An 18,884-nucleotide genomic window follows, 5' to 3' on the forward strand; every position below is an offset into this window, starting at 1 on the left:
AAGAAACTGAGGCAAGCAGGGTTGAGTTACTAGCCTAGGGTCACACAGCTAAAAAATGTCTGAGGTTGATTTGAACTCAGATCTTACTGATTCCAGATCTAGCACTCTATACACTGCTCCACCTAGCTGCCCCTTAAAATCCTGGAAGATATTATAAGACAGGTATCTGATACCCCCAAATCTCAATTAATATAATCAATAAGATGCTCTATGCCCTTACTTTTTTTTTTTTTTGCTTTTTGGAGGACAATTGGGGTTAAGTGACTTGCCCAAGGTCACATGGCTAGTGTGTGTGTGTGTGTGTGTGTGTATGTGTGTGTGTGTGTGTGTGTGTGTGTGTGTGTGTGTGAAGTGTCTGAGGCCAAATTTGAACTCAGGTCCTCCTGACTTCAGGGCTGGTGCTCCATTCACTTCTCAACCTAGTCACCCCTGTGCCCTTATTTTTTATCAAAACTACTTCTTTGATACAGTTGCAGACCCAATCAAAGTAGCGATCTAGGGGCCAACAAATTCTTAATCTGGAAGGAAGGAACTGCTTTAAGCCATCTGATAAAATCAAACAGATGACACCTAGGAAATGTTTCAGCATTGATTGGAAGAATTAGTCTCATCTCTTTTTTTATATTTCTCTATCTATATCACAGCTAGGTGGTAGAGTGGATAGAGTGCCAGACTCATCTTCCCAAGTTCAAATTTGGCCTCAGACACTTAGACACACAGATATTGTGTGACCCTGGGCAAATCACTCAACCCTGTCCGTCTCAATTTCCTCATCTGTAAAATGAGCTGTAGAAGGAAATGGCAAAACCACTCCAGTATCTTTGCCAAGAAAACCTCAAATAGGGTCACAAAGACTCAAATGCAACTGAAACTATACATACACACATATGTGTGTGCACATACACATACATACATACACACACACATATATGTGTGTATATATATATATATATATATATATATATATATATATATATATATAAAATTTTTTTTCTTATTAGCCAGGGTAGGGGGAAATAAATACAATATCCATTTCACAGTTATGACAGGCCACTCTCTTATTGTTAGCTGAAGGAGGCCAATTATAATTTCTCTTAGTAAAGTGGTAGGCACTAGTAACTTGTTTTCCGGGAAACTAACTGCAGAATATTGCCCAATCAGCAGTTGGTAATGTCATTTGAACATTTTTGTGATTCTCTATTTCCAGTTTACTTAACACTTGTTTCTCATCCATCTAGTGCATTGTCATAGGAAGGAGGTGATTGAGAATGGAGAAAAGTTCACCTAACTGTGACCCAGATGCCTTTACCCTCACTGTGTAAGGAACAAAGCCCTGGAAGCAGGCGGAACATTGAGATTAAGGCCAATTTTCTGAAAGCACAGGACTTACCTTGCTACCTAATAAATTCCAGGGGTTCCCTATTACCTCCAAGATAAAATATAAATTTTTTTTGGTGTTTCATTTTCAGTTGTGTCCTACTCTTTGTGACCCCATTTAGGGTTTTCTTGCCAGAGATACTGGAGTGGTTTGCCCTTCCTTCTCCAGTTCATTTTACAGATGAGGAAACTAAGGCAAACAGGGTTAAGTGACTTGTCCAGGGTCACAGAACTAGTTTCCGAGGCTGTGACTCCAGGCCTGGCACTCTATCCACCATACTGCCTAGCTGCCCTCTTTTTTGTGTTTAAAGACTTTCAAAACCTGTTTATTTACAGTCTTCTTGTACTTTACTCCTATCCACATATTCTATAATTTAGCAACACTGACCCTCTGTTGTTCCTTATAAACAACATAATGTTCCTCCATCTCCCTATCACCATTCCTGAAATGCTCTCTCCCCTCTTCTCTCTCCCACTGCCTGCTTCCCTGAGTTCCTTCAACAGCTGTAGAATGCCTTTCCCAGGCTCAGTACCTTCCTCCCTTCTCATTCCCCTAACCAGTGCCTTCCCTCTGAAATACCCTCCATTTACATGGTACATTTCTTATATGTACAGTTATTTACATGTTATCTTCCCTATTAAGTAAGTGCCTTGAGGGCAGGGATGGTATTTTTACCTTTCTTTGTATTCCCAGACACAGCACAATGTCTGGCATATAGTAATTTCTTACTAAATGTTTGCTGAACACCCATATGATCTGATGCAAAGTGAAATGAGAAGAACCAGAAGATCATTGTGCACAGTAACAGCAATGTTGAAATGAAGATCAACTGTGAAAGACTTGGCTGCTCTTATCAGTACAATGATCTAAGAGAATTCCAAAGTATTTATGATGAAAAAATGCTGTCCACCTCCAGAGAGAGAACTGATGAACTTGGAGTACAAAGTGAAATATAATTTTCTCATTTTCTTTATTTTTCTTGCTTTTTTGGGAAATATTACTAATATGGAAATGTTTTGCATGATTTCACATGTGTAACTGACATAATTTTGTTTGTCTTCCCAGTGGGTGAAGGAGGAAGTGGAAGGGAAGGAGAGAATTTGGAACTCAAAATTTAAAAAGAAAAGAATGTCAAAAATAAATAATGAGTTGAAAAAATAAATGTTTACTGACTGAATTAGAAGATGAAAGACAGATTATTCAAGCAAATATCTTAGATCCTGAACCTATTTCTATGATCTGACAAAAGTAGACTTTCTCTAGGAGTTTACACAAGGAAATAGGACAGTGCAGAAAAGAATGGTTGTGGAAGAGAAAATGGATCTGAAAGCTGTTAGAGGAAGTAAATTACCCATTTCATTATATCACATCTTTAGCCACTCCTGACCTCTTGCTTCCAGCACTCAGTTCTGAACAGCTTGGAAAGGAGGAACCAAGAGCTTGACCTTGTAGTAGATTTGGTAGATACAACCAAGAATTATTTACCAAATGCAGAAGTAAGCATGAAATCCAAATTTAAAAAGAATCAATAAGCTGTGCTTCCATGATTACCTGAATCTTTTTGGCTCTCTCTCTTCACAGTTACTTCTTTTTCTTTCCAATCAAACTTGCTTGCTCTCCTTTCTGTCTGACTCAGTCGTTTGGCTTTGGTATACTTCCCTGAAAGTTTCAAAAGCCGATATGTGGAAATTTTGTGCTCGGTCTGTATGGCGTGGACTATGATGGTGTCAAATTCTAATGAATCTCGAAATCTTAGAAAATCAAAACAAAGAAAATGTTTGTCCTGTTGCTAAGCAAGGATAAAGTCTGTAATCTTTTTTCACATTTTTCTTGTTCTTCATGACCCGTTGCTTCCACAACCTAGATAATAATAGATAATAATGCATAGACGATAGTGTAATGAACAAATATGCCTATAATTGTCCCAAACCACAGATCTAGGTATACATTACATAGACTAGAAATGGATAAGGACAAGGCATCTCCACAGAACCAGGAGATTAGGCAAGACTTAAAAAAAGCAGTTAATTTGCAAGTAATTTTTTTTGGAAGTGAACCACAGTCTAACCTAAGATTTTGATGATAACTGTCAATAAATACATCATTATTTTCATAGTAGAATGGCACTTCTGAACTAGACCTCCAAAGTCTTTGGAGCAATGAATTTCCTCAATTTTGGAACTCTTCCTTGTGGTTGAGTTATCTTAGTTAGTAAGTGACCACAAACTCATCTAACCCACTTTATGTAGCCAACCTCAGCTCATACTTCACAGCTATCCAACTCTGAATGTTTTGCCACCATGTTTATCCCTTCCTCTGACCCTCCCCCCATCCCAATCTATTGCCCACCTCTTACTCGAAGAATAGTAATCAAGTCAACACTAACGTGGGAAAGTATGCCTCTAAGAATTGTGGGTGTAAAGCTAAATTCAAGAATGAACTAAGTTTGGAAAAGATGCTTAGGACAGCAAAAATAAAAGAGTTTTTTAACCTGTGCCCATATAAAGAAGAAGAACATGGAAGATGTAGGTCTGATCTTTGGAAAAAATATATTAAAGATGATCAAGGTGGAGCCAAGATAGTGGAGTAGAAACAGGATTTCCTCGGGGCTCCAGCTTCCACCTCCTCCAATTCATGTAAAAAATTACTCTACACAAACGTTGGAGCTACAGAACCCACAAAATGACAGGGAGAAGCTAACCTCCCACTGAAGACAGCCTGGCAAGGTGGCAGGAAGGGGCCAGCTCAGCACTCTGGTAGCCAAGTCCAGCTGCAAGAGCTGGAGGTTTTAGCCTCAGGGTGGCCACAAACAGCTGCCAGCTGGAGGGACTTCAGATCACCAGAAGCTGTGGAGGTTTCCAGAATTATCACCCTATAGATGCTAAGGACAAAGTGAGAGGTCAGTGCAGTGTGGACTTTGGGAACCGGGAGTCTAGGAGTGCAGTCTGGCCTTTGTCCCCTGGAGAGAGAAGAGGCTGAGGCAGGGCAGCCTTGCAGCCACCATGTGACTACTTCAGAGCTCCTGGACTGCAGATTGTAGGGGGACCAAGCAATCAGTTTGAGAGGTAATTGCTCTTGCTTTAACCTGCTTGGATCTGGTTCACTGTCTAGGGTAGAAGTCCTGAGGTTTGTGACCAGTTTGCCAGAGCTTGTGGAGGCTTCAGAGAGGGCAGCCAACTAATAGTCCCCGGCAGCTAAGAAAACCCCAGTGATTGGGACAAATCTTCTCTCTCTGGAAACAGAGTTCTACTGTGGCAAAAAGCTCAAAAGTCAAGTGATTGAGTGGCAACATGAGCAAGCAAAGGAAGCAAAGCAAGCACAGCAATCCAACTTTACACTACTATTTTGGGAACAAAAAGGAACAAAGCATGGAACAGGAGGAAGACAGCGAAGTCAGAGCTCCTGCACCAAAAGCTTCCAAGAAAAATATGAGATGGTTACAGGCCATAGAGGAACTAAAGAAGGATTTTGAAAACCAAATAAGAGAAGTGGAGGAAAAATTGAAATTGAAGCAATAAGATTATTTATTAAAAGAAATGAGAATTTTTTTAAATAAAGGAGAGGAGCTTTCAGTCTCAATGTAATAATGGTAGAGCAAGAGAAAAAAGCAGCTAGAGTATGCTAAGAATAACACAATTCTTAAATCCTCTACAAACAGTAATTTAACAATTAGCACTCAATGCACAATTGTTGTCAAATGACCCATTAACTGACATAATTGAACCATATCAATAATGACTTTTTAACTATAAATTAAACCAGAGACACAGAGCAATTAAATAGAATAATGGTTTCTAAGTTCTCCTGAGAGAGGCAAATAAAAGAGATGGCAGAATTGGCTTCAGTATTAGGCTCAAAGAGGGAAAAAAGAATATCATTTTGTGGAATACTGGTTCACCTTGCCTTGTAACACTCCTACTAAGCAGAAGCAAATAATCCACCGCAAAGATAAATTAACATTTTTATGCTAACCTCTACTACAAAGGGTGAAACTCAACTAATTCCAATCATCCCAAGAATGTTTATAGTTGAAATTGGGGGAAATGACAAAAAATAAAAAAATAGAAATTGATTTTATAGCATTTCAAGATTTGTAATAATAATGATGATAATTATAATAATATAGTACCTACAATGTGCCAGGCACTGTGCCAAGAATCTTACATATATTATCTCATTTGATCCTCACAACAACCCTGGGAGGCAGGTGCTATTACCACCATTTTACAGTTGAGGAAACTGAGAGAGACAGAAGTTAAGTGACTTGCCCACCAACATACACAGTTAGTAAGCATCTGAGGTTGAATTTGAACTCGGTTCTTCCTGCCTCCAGGCTCAGCACTCTATTTACTGTGCCTAGCTGCCTCAATTTCAAAAAATTTCCAACAAGAAGTAGTTTAAAACTTTTAAAAAGCATTGGTGTTTAAAAGGAAAACCTTCAACTTTCTGGAAAATTCATTTGTGTCATCTACTTATGATCCTAGAAAATTAGCAGGTGTTATAAGTATAAAGTTCTATACACTAAAGAACAAAAGTATCTAAGGGGACAATTCCTAGAAGATGTCCTACAAATAATGAAACTAATTTTTAAATTCTCAACGCATTGAGGAAAGCTCACCAGCAATCTTTTGTCCTTCTGAGTTTCTCTGGGACTTCAGCTCAGTGAATCTCTCAGTGAGTCATAGCAACCTGCTGATAGACTCTATGATCACAATGTACCAAAGTGTACTATGGTCGTCATGAGGTAACACTGAGATTCAGCTTATTTCAGGGCACAGGACCTGCATATTTTTCCTTTCAGAGACAACACAGAAAGCCTCTCTCATCGGATTACGTTTGGGAGATGATATGAGGTCCTCCTGGCTCTTTTATTTGCAAAATGAGATCACAGAGACATGTTAAAATTTCCTGCAGCACACTATGCTGTTGTTTAGTTGTGTCCAGCCCCATTTAGAGTTTTCTTAGCAAAGATACTAGAGTGGATTGTCATTTTCTTCTCCAAATCATTTTACAGATGAGGCAAACAGGTTTAAGTGACTTGCCCAAGGTCACACAGCTAGTAAGTATCTGAGGCCAGATTTGAACTCAGGAAGATGAATTTTTCTGACTCCAGGCCTGGCACTCTATCCACTTCACCTCCTAGCTGCACATACTAACTGAAGGAAAATAATAAAGACAAATTTCATGGAGGAAAAAATTCCTATTTTAACTTATGCAATTAAACCTTGAAAGTTGAAATTACATCAGTGAATATATTACAGTTTGGTTAAAATTATGTGTTTTAATTATTATTTAAAAATATTTAGGTTATACATTTACCTAAATATTAAAATTTATTCTATTTTTTTAAATAGGCATCATCTTATATTTAAAGATAATCAGTCTAGCTATTAGTTCAGGCTTATAGATTTAAGGTTGGAAATCAATTCAAAAAGTATTTGTTAAGCATCTACAGAAAGAGACGGCTAGCTGGCAGAGTGGATAGAGCATTGGACCCAGAGTCAGAAAGACTTGAATTCCAATCCACCTCAGACACTCACCTACCTGTGCAAGTTAATTAACTTCTGACTCCCTTAACTTTCTTCATCTGTAAAAGGGGGATGATAATAATAATACCTACCTCCCACAGTTGTTGTGAGGACAAAATGCAGTGATATTTGTGAAACCCTTTGCAAACCTTAAAGTGCAATATAAATGGTAGTTTTTATTAAATGTGATATAATAAAGAAATTATTGTTTAAAGTATCAAATATAATGATAATAATAATAACTTAGTCCCTGCCTTTAAGGAGTTTACTATATTCTATTAATCCAGCAGAGGGAATCTATAGGGGATTTCAGTGGCAGGTTGTCTAGTGAGAAGAAAATCTCTTTGGGGCCTAAGGAGTTCACAGATGATATTATCACAGAATCTCATGTTTGGAAGGCCCCTAAAGGCCCTCTCTGGAAATGAATCCAATTCCCCAATATACCTGCCCAATGACCTTCCCCCCGTCCCTGGGTAAGTCTTCTTTCCTGAATGCTTCTCAATAAAAAAATGTGAGCAAATTACTTCGTATTACTTCTGTTAGAAAATGGCTCGAAGATGGCGCGTCGGCGAACGGGGCTGCCGGGGCGAGTGGGACTGGGGGCTCCGGGGCGGTGCTGCAGGCAGCCGCCGGCATGTACGAGCAGCTCAAGGGCGAGTGGAACCGCAAGACTCCCAACCCGAGCAAGTGCGGCGAGGAGCTGGGCCGCCTCAAGTTGGTGCTGCTGGAGCTCAACTTCTTGCCTACCACGGGTACAAAACTGACCAAGCAGCAGCTCATCCTAGCCCGTGACATCTTGGAGATTGGTGCCCAATGGAGCATCTTGCGGAAGGACATACCCTCCTTTGAGCGATACACAGCTCAGCTTAAATGCTATTACTTTGACTACAAGGAGCAACTCCCCGAGTCAGCCTACATGCACCAGCTTCTGGGCCTCAATCTGCTCTTCCTGCTGTCCCAGAACCGAGTGGCCGAGTTCCACACCGAGCTGGAGCGGCTACCTGCTAAGGACATCCAGACCAATGTCTACATCAAGTATCCTGTGTCCTTAGAGCAGTACCTGATGGAAGGAAGCTACAATAAGGTGTTCCTGGCCAAGGGAAATATCCCTGCTGAGAGCTACACATTCTTCATTGACATTTTGCTGGACACGATAAGGGATGAGATTGCCGGCTGCATTGAGAAGGCCTATGAAAAGATCCTGTTTGCTGAAGCCACACGAATCCTTTTCTTTACCACCCCCAAGAAGATGACTGAGTATGCCAAGAAGAGAGGATGGGTCCTGGGCCTCAGCAATTACTACAGCTTCAAGTGCCAGCAGCAGAAGCTTGAGGATACAACCATCCCCTCCACAGAGCTGGCAAAGCAAGTCATCGAGTATGCAAGGCAGCTGGAGATGATTGTCTGAGGGGGGGCAGGCTGAGAGACTTATTTAAAAGGGGAATAGTATGGGTCAATAAATAACATGAGGTCACCAAAAAAAAAAATGGCTCAAGGTGACCTTCCTATGTTGACATAAAGAGATGACACTTCTCAAGGAGCCTGCCAGTGTGGAGCCTCTACTGACAAAAATGAATCCTGCTTATGGCCAATTAGCATTGTTCCACCCTGGAATTAATTCATATGACTTGGAAAGTGAAAGAAGGAAGAAAAGATTTGAATTCTTTTGATGCTGATTCATGGATGGATGGATAAGTTCCAAAAGAATACAGCTCCAAGGAATAAAAAAGGAACCAGCGTCAAATGGTGCTGATGGTAAGCATAACATCCAGAAGAATGCTTTTTGTCAGAGAATAGGGTGGTGCAGTGGATAGATTGATACCAGGCTTGGAGTCAAGAAGACTGAGTGGGTGACCCTAGGCAAGTTATTAACCTTATTTGCCTCAGTTTCCTCATCTGTAAAATGAGCTGGAGAGGGAAATGGCAAACCCCTCCAGTATTTTTGCCAAGAAAACCCCAAGTGGGGTCATAAAAAGTCAGACACAATTAGGTAGCTAGGTGGTGCAGTGAATAGAGCACTGGGTTTGACATCAGGAAGGCTCATATTCAAGTGTTCAAAGCCAGTCTCAGACAGTACTAACGGTGTGAACTTGAGCAAGTCACTTAGCCCTGTTTGCCTCAGTTCCTCATCTGTAAAAAATGAGCTGGTGCAGCTGCTAGGAAGTGAATATAGCACCAGCTCTGTAGTCACAAGAACCTGAGCTCAAATCTGGCCTCATACACATAACACTAGCCGTGTGACCTTGGGCGAGTCACTTAACCCCAATTGCCCTGCCTCCCCCCTGCAAAAAACAAACATACTTTTTTTTTACAACACATTATCTGGAGTAAGAAATGGCAGGGATCAATGAAAAGCCAGACACGACTGAAACAAACAAAAACAACAAAAGAAATTCTTGTATCTTTGGGATAACCTGGGTTATCACAGCAGGGCTGGTTTTTGTTTTGGTATTAGAAACTTTGTGGGGGGGGAGGAGGCACTATTTTCAACGCCTGCATATTTCTCCATTAAAACACCTTTCAAAAAGGACTGTGTGTGGATTTCTGAAGCAGCAAGGCAGGGAAGAAGGGGAAGCGTGCCTCTCTCTACAGGTAGGCTGAGAGAATCCAGAGCCCAGAGAGAATGAGAGAGGAAAAAAACACAAGCAGAGAAGGGACCACCGAGTTCAGTCCCCAGCGGTGAAATGAAGGTCAAAGCGGCCTGCTCAGTTGTAATCAATGCGCATCCTACCGTTGCTGTAATTTCTGCAGGGCAATTCGATGTTTCTCCTTTTCCCATGCAAGTTCCTTTTCCACCTGCTTGATTTTCTTGACTGTGGTCCGTTCAGTCTCTTCTCGGACTTTGGTATCTACATCGAACTCCTGTGGACAATGGGAGTGTCACCATCAGTTGTTAAAGATGGGGACTACTTTAAACACAGCTTTCAGGTTTTGTCCTCAGTGTCTTACCGCATCCACTCTTTCCAGTTAAAAGTCTGAATGCCTTTTATAATAAGAGTATTATTACTCTGCATTCGTATATGGCAGAGGCGGTTTTTTTTTTAAATATTTCAACATAAATGAGTGTTGGAAGTAAATTTGTTTATTTTTTTACATCTGTCTAGATAGCTTTCATAAATTCTAGATTCCTACATTGAAATGGTCATCTTTCCCCTGTTAGTGTTGGTTTTTGCTAAAGAGCAAAAATAGCTTCTTACTGAAGAATTTGCTTGAATAGATCATACTTTAAAAACTTTCAAGTATAATTAGTTGGGTGTTTTTATGCAACAACAAAAAAAATGACATGAGACTAGGTAGATCAGTATGAATAGCATGACAAAGCTTAAGTCAATACATGACTTAAGTAAAGGGCAGCTAGGTAGCACAGTGGACAGGGCACTGGGCCTGAAGCCTAGAAGACTTATCTTTCTGAGTTCAAATATGACCTCAGACACTTGCTAGCTGAGTGACCCCTGATAAATCACTTAACCCTATTTGCCTCAGTTTCCTCATCTGTAAATGAACTGAAAAAGGAAATGGCAAACCACTCCAGTATCTTTACCAAGAAAATCCCAAATGGGATCATGAAGAGTTGGACAGAAATGCAATGAATGATCAACAACAAAATGACTATTAGTGATGGAAGTTCAATTTAAGAATAAGAATGAATTTAAAAATTAAATTTAAAAATGAGAATTTTTGTGCAGTTTATATTGATCAGATGTTCATCGGTGCCAAGAGCTCCCAGGTGGGAATCTCCTTTACCAATGAGAGAAATATATTTTCTGTGCAACATATAGTCTTCAAGAGTTGCCTGGGCAAACTGAGAAGTTAAATGACTTACCCAGGTCACATGGTCCATATGTCTCAGGGATCTGAAGTCTTTCTGATTCTTGATACCAGTGCTCTACCTATTACTCCACAGCATTTCTTTTTAACTCCTATCATATCAGAGAGGGAGTATGACATGACAAATAAAATGCTGGACTTGTAGTCAGGAAGGCCTGGGTCCAAATCCAGCCTCTAGAAGTTGCTGGTTCTGTAACCACAAGCAATTTAAACTCTCCAAGCCTTGGGCAATTCTCTTTCTACATCCATTATTCTGTGGTTTGAGGAAAGTTGTCATACCCTTGAAAATCAAGGGGTCTGGCACCTAGTACTAGCTTTAAATGCTTATTGACTGGCTGTTGACTGAGCTCTGAAATTATTGGAAAAGGATCCATAAGAATACAAATTATGTTGAGAGCTAAAAAGATTTGCCCCCTGTCTTCCCCCGCCCCCCAGATTGATAATCATAGGCTACATCATAAAACCTACAGTCCGGTGTAGCTGCATGTGTTCTGGTAACTCAGAATTCTTCACCAGGAACTTCTCAAACTCATCCCTCAGATGCTTCAGTTTCTCCCTCTTTTGGGTCTTTATTTCCTCCACTTCCTGCATGATTTGGTCATGTTCTCTTTTTTGCCTGGCACCCTCAATGCTGAAGATGCAAAATAAAAACCAGCATATAGATATATACATATATATACATATAGAAAGACAGATGTTAAAATGAAACAAAGCATGAGAAAATTAGTGCTTGTTTTTAAAAATCCATTTTGTTTTCACAGGTATGGAAGTTGGGTTTGAAAGCGCTTGGGTATCGTGCCAGTGGTACCTAAAGGCATTTGGATCTTCAATGTCATCTACTCGTTTCTCCGTTTCAATACCAATCTGTGGGAAGAAAAATCACTTGTTAAAATGCATGGCTTAGAAGTACACAAGATGTCTTGCCAAATACTTGGGCAGCAATAATTTGATCTATTTTGTCTCCCCACTTTTGCCCAGCAAATTCAATAATTTTTCATTTAAAAAAGAAATATGGAAAACGTTAGTCCAATGTATAAACTCACAAAAACCACAAAAGCAGTATGGATTTTTCCTGGTAATTAGTGGTAGAATAACAATAACAACAGCTAGCATTTATATAATGCTTTAAAGTTTCCAATGTTTTATATACAAGATTTCATTTGAGCATCAGAATAGCCCTGTAAGGTTGGTGCCATTATTATCCTCATTTTTTTTTAAAAAGAGGAAATGGAGGCTGAGAGAGTGATTATGTGACTTGCCCATAGTCACACAGTTCCTAAATTTCTGAAGTCAGACTTTAATTAAAGTCTTCCTGATTCCAAGGCCAAGACGCTTATCATTTACACCAGGTGTGTCAAATTCATGACCATGTAGTCTGCAGAACTCTCCAGGGCAACCAGGTTAAAAAAATAATTGGGAAATGTTGGACAAAAATAAATAAAAACATAATACAACACAGATAATGTTATTTGTGGTTTTTTAAGTCAATGTGGATCCACAGGGATCTCTTTCTATTTCAGTCAAACACCACTGCATTAGGCCACCGGAATGCTTGATGCCTATGGCATAAGGTAAAAGTTTCCAAAGACAAACTCAGCTTGACAAAGAAACTCTAAAGTGATCAGTCCTCCAGAAGAGTTCAAGATATTTTTGTCAGGTTACATACCCTGGGAGGAGGCACTGTGGCTCTGAGATCTTCCTCAAGTTGTTCTTCAGACAGAACATTAAAGACAAAGATATTGCCATCTGCCCCACAAGTCACCACAAAACGGTCGTCATAGCTAGGACATAAGGCCTGGATGTGTCCATAATCATTGTCATGGATGCTGTAGCTCCAGTAGCTTTGCATATCAGTCAAATTAGGGCTTTTATCCTTCAGGATGTAAACCCTCACCTGTCCATTTTGCATCCCACAAAACATCATCATTTTGGTAAGGCTAGGAAAGAAACCAAAAACAAATCATTCTGAGTGCTGGTCTTCAAATTGCTTAGCTTCTAATTAATTAATAAAACATTGTAAATAAAACCACATGAAGAATTAATAGACAGAAAAATGGGAGCATAACTGAGACTCTTGAACTTCTAATCCTGATCATCAATTCCCCAAGAGCTTAAAGCATTTACTATGTGTAAGAACTGATGTTAGGTACCAGGGAGACTAATTTTTTAAAAAGAATAGTTCCTGTCCGGCAGGTGCTTACATTCTATTGGGTAAGCTAACATTCTATTGGATTGTAAAATGACTCTACATATCCTTCTCACCACAACCTTACAAGATAGGTGCTGCAAGTATATGACTATTCCCATTTCCCTGATGAGGAAACTGAGGTTTAAAGATTGAAGGACTTACCAAGAGTCACATAGCTAGTGAACTCAGATGGATTTGTGATCTTATTGATTCGATAGGTCCCTTCAACAATGCAGGTCACATACAACCCATTCATGCCTGCTCATCCCAGGCAACTCTTACCCATGTCCTCCCATAAATTCACCCATGTGAGTAGTACATTTGCAAAGGCCCCCCTTTTCCTCTACTTCCACCCTTCTAGCCTTGGTAAAGAGAAGGCTGGGAAATAATGGATTAAAATAATGTCTGGTGATTATTTATTTTTATTTGTCCATGCTATCTTATTCTATATTAGGCAGCATGATAAAAATTGGCCACATTCATTATTAAGAAGGGTCCTGATATTTAGTCAAAGTACCTCTAGCAATAGATAATAAATGAAATGATCTCTTTATCAGTGGATGAGGTTTTATAATTCTATGAAATTAAATATGGCAACTATTTTTAAAAAGACATGTTTAATCAATACTTTATAGCTACAAAGTGTTTTCCCATTTGTTACATCAGTTGATACTTACAAGAACCCTGTGAGATAAATATTGCAAGTATGACTATCCCCATTTTATATATGAGAAAACTGAAGCTCAGAGATAATAAGAAATTTGCTTAAGGTCACATAAGTCATCCTATGCTAGGATGCCAGGCTTCTGACTCTAAATTTCAAGTACTCCTTCTCTTACAAAATGATTATATGGGAATGATGTATGAATAGTTTAAGAGATATAATTTCTGGGTAATTAATCATTTTATTAATCATGCTAGCATATAATTAATAAAAGGGATCAGTGATACTCTCAAATGCCAAAGACCCCTTATGGAACCCACTCAACACTTACATGCCCTTGGAAGAGTGAGTGTTCCTGAGGATGCCAATTAACTCTGATTGGTTAACAAGTAATGAGAGAATGAATATTATAATGAGAGGTAGACCTATTTTAATGAGGGGCTTGGGGACCTTGACTTTGATCCTGTCATTTGCTTCTAAATCACACACACTCCCCCTCTACCCCTCTGCCCAAACCTACCAGAGTGGAACACAACAGACCAGAATTCACTTTAGATTAAATTCTTTGTAAGGTTTTCTCATTGGGTGGGGCAACATCTCCACCTGGGGTAAAATTTTGGGAAAGGTCAGGGATCTGCCCCATCATTTGTTATTTAATAATCATTTCTCTCATTGGGGGGGAAATAAAATCTGTTTACCTGAAAGCGATAACTCGGATGGGATTGTTATCTGTGTTTTCTACAGCATGAAAACCAAAGGGCTCATCTTGTTGCTCCTCCATTGTTTTTTCAGGTTTAGTAGGAAACTTACAGTGATAGAGAAAACCAGAATCATATCCACCCTAGAAGAGGGATGCAAAAATAAGTCTGGAAAAAGTAATACGCATCCAGTTACATGGGATCAGCGGAGAATTTACCCAATCAACAAGCATTTTATTAAATGTCTGTGAGTCAGTCAAGTCCGAAAACACTTGTTAAGTACCTACCAAATGTCAGACTAAGTGCTAAGGATAGATACAAAGAAAGGAGAAAGACAAAACAGTCCTTGCTTTCACAGGGCGCGGAGTTTTAATGGGAGAGACATCATGGAAAAAACTTTGTACAGACAAAATATAAATTGAAGATAATTTCAGGGGGAAGGCAATAGCATTAAAAGGGGAGGAGTTACCTACGTCTTCCCATACTACTCAAATTTTTAATTTTTATCATTTCTTAAGGTTAGATAAGATTCCATTGCATTCACATGCCACTATTTTCTTAGTCATTCATTAATAGATTGGCTTTTACTCAATTCCATGTTTTGACTGCTACAAATAATGCATGTATAAATAGCTCAGTAGAGATGGGATCTTTCTTTCTGTCCTTGACCTCCTTGGGGATATATGACTAGCAGGATCTCCAGGTCACTTTATTTTTTAGCCCCATTCCAAATTGCTCTCTAGAATGGTCTATCAGCAAGCATCCTAGCATACCCAGAATGGCTGCTAGCACAGGTTCTTTGATCTGCTTTTCTAAAGGAAAGCAACTCAAAAAGGGATTAACAATCTTACTTTAATTAAACATATATATCATTCACTTAGTTCAAGGGGAAAAGTCAGTATGCTGAACTTTAGAAAATACAAACAGAAATTACAAGCAGACAAAAAATACAGACAGAGAAAATAACACAATTCAACAGACCTATAGAATGGGCTTCTAGCTATCTGACCATTACATACATACATAGCTAGTTACCAGAGAGAGAAGCACCAACATGTGGGTTTTCAAAGCTGGGGGGCTCAATGGCTGGCTACCCAGAGTCTCACCTGACCACATCACACAACTCTTCCCCTAAGTGAGCCCCAAAGCAAAACCTCACCTGAAGGAGTATATATAGCCTTCTCCAAGGTCAGAGGACATCACAACCTTTGTGACCCACTTCCTAATTACAAAGTAACAAAAGATGTGGGTCTTCCTGAAAAACAAGCCTCCCCTAAGCAAGCTTCTCTTGTTGGGCTCCAGGTAAGGCCCATTAAAGGGCAGGGAACATCTTCAAATTCCCTTTGAATTACAAATGGTTTGAACAATTTACCACTGTGCCACTGACAGCGAATTAGTGTTCTTGACTTTTCACTATCATTCAAACATTGATTACTTCTATCTTTTTGTCTTCTTTGCCAATGTGGTAGGTGTGAGATATAACTTCAAAGTTGCTTTGATTTGCATTTCTCTTATTAGCAATATAGAGTAATCTTTTATATCACTGTTAATAGTTCACAATTCCTGTTTTGAGAACTATTTGTTCATATCTTTTAACCATGAAATTATTAAGAAATGGCTTTAGATCTTATGTATCTGTTATTTTCTTAGATGTATTTTATACCAAACTCTTATCAGAGATATTCAACACAAATACTTTATTTCCAATTGCTAGGAGAAAGCAAGTTTCATTTTAAACATTTAGTCATCTGCTATTCCAGTGCTACTGATTATCTATCACCATTACTTATAACAAAACAGGGGCAATGATAATCAAAATGCTTTTTTCTGGCTGTCCAAGGATAGTGAACATTCCTGTTCACAAAATTCTATGGGAGCTGAGAGGAGATGGCATTAAATGTTGATAAGCTGAAATTAAACGGCCCTGACTCAGATTATTTGGAAACAGGTGAAAAAGAGAAATGTTTATTGTTTTTGTTCAGTTGATTCAGGCATGTCTGACTCTATCTGACCCCATTTGGGGTTTTCCTGGCAAAGATACTGCATTAGTTTGGCATTCCCTTCTCCAGCTCATTTTACCGATGTAGAAAATGAGGCAAACAGGGGTAAGTGATTTGCCAAGGGTCACACAGTTAGTACGTATTCAAGGCTAGATTTAATCTCAAGAAGATAAGTGTTCCTAACTTTAGACCTGGCACTCTGTCTACTGCACTACCTAGCTGCCCCAAAACTATTGGTTATGTGTCTAAAATAGCATCAAAATAGCCTTCTGGTGTCACGGTTAGTGGGGAGGGGGCCAAAAAAGGGGCGAAAAAACTGAAAAATCAAGCATTCAGGTTATCACAACAATGACAGAAACTGTAAGTATTCAAAATTATTAGTGATAAAAAGAATCCATTTGCAATTTACATATATCCATAACTAATCAATGCTGGGAAAGCTCTATTTTTAACATATACAGTTCTGCAACTCAAGAAATGTCTTGTCAGTGACCAATAGCCCAATGGCTTATCAACAGCCTCACAGCTCACCTGGCAGATGTTAGGCCAACATAGCTTAGAGGCAGAATTTATATGCACATGGAATTTGCTCAACCAAGATGCACTTCAGATAATCCCGCTCAGTGAGGTGGGAACTCCTTACAAGGTACCTAACAGGGAACAGCATTGCCAAGAGCAAACTGTCAGTAGAATAAGTCGCTGTCATTCTGTAATAGCAAGAGCATGGTTTCAAGTAGGTTACAGCTTGAGAGACACACAGTCAGTCAGTCAATAAGCTAGGTGCTAGGCATTTGTTAAGTAAGTGCTGGGGATATAAAGGTAAAAGGACTGTCACACTCTAACTAGGGGAGACAACATGCAAATAACCACATATAAACAAGTTTTATACAGGAAATATTGAAAATTGAAAAACAAAACAAAGGGAAGGCGCTACAATTAATAGCAATGGGGAAAAGCTTTCTGTAAAAGTTGAGATTTTAGATGGAATTTGAAGAAAGTCCGGGAAACCAGAAGCAGGGAAGAAGAGGTACATTCTGTGAATGGGGGAGAGCCAGTGAAAATAACCAGTTAGGAAACAGAGTGAGTTACTTGTTCAGAGAACAGCAAAGGGGCCAGTTTTGTTCCATACTGGAGTACATGGTGGGGTGTAAATTATAATTTTGTACAGAGGTGCTTTCTTTTTTCTTGTCGGTAACACCCTTAAAGTATAGCCTTAGTAGGAGAATGACTTACTTAAAGGGCATGAAGAACTTTAAAACTCTCATCCTAGGATTCCACCTTCCTTTTCAGTGACATGGAACCAATTCACAGCTAAAGCAGCTGGCAATTGATGTGACAGCATCTGAATTTTCTGCAGCTGTGCCTGAGTCAAAAGTTCTAATTTTTAACTCTTTGTTAATTTGGGGGCTATTTTAATTTATATTTCTCTGAGCATTAGAGAGTTTAAACACTTTTTGTTATTGTTATGAATGCTTTGTGTTTCTCATTTTGAAAAGTGACTATTTGTATGAACATTTATTTGCTAGGATTAACTCTTAGAAGTTTGTGTCAGTTCCTGCTAGAATTTAAATAGCAAACTTTAATCTGAAACATTTATCATGAAGATTTTTCCCAGTGTGTTTCTTTCCCTCTTATTTTGGACACATTGCTTTTTATTATAGGAAACCCGGCAAACTAATGTTGTAGTTGTTGTTATTGAGTCATTTTTTCAGTTGTGCCCAACTCTTCAGGACATCATCTGGGGTTTTCTTGGCAAAGATACTGGAGTGGTTTGCCATTTCCTTCTCCAGCTAATTTTACAGATGAGAAAAAAGAAGCAAATAGGGTTAAGTGACTTGCCCAAGGTCACACAGCTAGTAAGTATCTGAGGGCATATTTGAACTCAGGAAGATGAGTCTTCCTGACTCTAGGCCTGGCTCTCTATGCACTGTGCCACCTAGACTGTAAAAATAGTATATCGTATTAATGACAAAGACAAACATCACATGATTATATCAAAGGATATAGGAAAGGCCTTTGGCAAAGAACAACATTGAACAAAAACACAAGAATGAACAAACTTTTCCTTAATATGATAAATCATAGTAATAGCTTACACTTAAATAGAGCTTACTATGTGTTAGGCACCATGCTAAGAGCTTTACAATGTTTATCTCATTTGACCCTCACAACAATCCTAGGGAGTAGCTGCTGTTATTATTCTCATTTTACATTTGAGGAAACTGAAGCAAACAAAGGCTAAGTGACTTGCCCAGGGTCACACAATTAGTTAGTGTCTAAGGCTAGATTTGAACTGAGCATTTTCTGACTCCAGGCCCAGTGCTCTATCCACTGTACCACCTAACTGTGCAGGTATCTATTTAAAACCAGAACCTGGTATTATTTGTAACAGAGAAGTATTTTCCAGTAAAAGATCAAGATTAGTAAGGATGCCCACTGTCTCTGCTATTATTCAACATAGTTCTTCCTTCCTTCCTTCCTTCCTTCCTTCCTTCCTTCCTTCCTTCCTTCCTTCCTTCCTCCCTCCCTTCCTCCCTTCCTTCCTTCCTTCCCTCCTCCCTCCCTCCCTCCCTCCCTTCCTCCCTCTCTCCCTCCCTCCC

General features: G+C 39.2%; 2 protein-coding genes across 2 annotated transcripts in view; one reads left to right on the plus strand and one right to left on the minus strand.

Annotated features, from left to right (window-relative positions):
• CFAP44 (cilia and flagella associated protein 44) overlaps positions 1-18,884 on the minus strand; it is a 138,902-nt gene that overhangs the window by 37,430 nt on the left and 82,588 nt on the right. The window contains exons 17-22 of the mRNA XM_069069874.1: positions 14,285-14,427; positions 12,401-12,671; positions 11,543-11,598; positions 11,203-11,365; positions 9,638-9,768; positions 2,930-3,129 (exon numbers count right to left, since the gene is read on the minus strand). Coding sequence (XP_068925975.1) covers positions 2,930-3,129; positions 9,638-9,768; positions 11,203-11,365; positions 11,543-11,598; positions 12,401-12,671; positions 14,285-14,427 — 964 coding nt within the window. The remainder of the gene's footprint in view (positions 1-2,929; positions 3,130-9,637; positions 9,769-11,202; positions 11,366-11,542; positions 11,599-12,400; positions 12,672-14,284; positions 14,428-18,884) is intronic.
• LOC138147512 (26S proteasome non-ATPase regulatory subunit 8) lies at positions 7,475-8,340 on the plus strand. The gene has a single exon (XM_069070027.1). The coding sequence runs from the start codon at positions 7,541-7,543 to the stop codon at positions 8,312-8,314; it is 774 nt and encodes a 257-aa protein (XP_068926128.1). The 5' UTR covers positions 7,475-7,540; the 3' UTR covers positions 8,315-8,340.

This window comes from Petaurus breviceps, unplaced genomic scaffold, assembly GCF_028583685.1.
Source record: "Petaurus breviceps papuanus isolate PSGF00001 unplaced genomic scaffold, PetGlider_PUasm1.0 90792, whole genome shotgun sequence".
NCBI classification, from domain to species: Eukaryota; Metazoa; Chordata; class Mammalia; order Diprotodontia; family Petauridae; genus Petaurus; species Petaurus breviceps.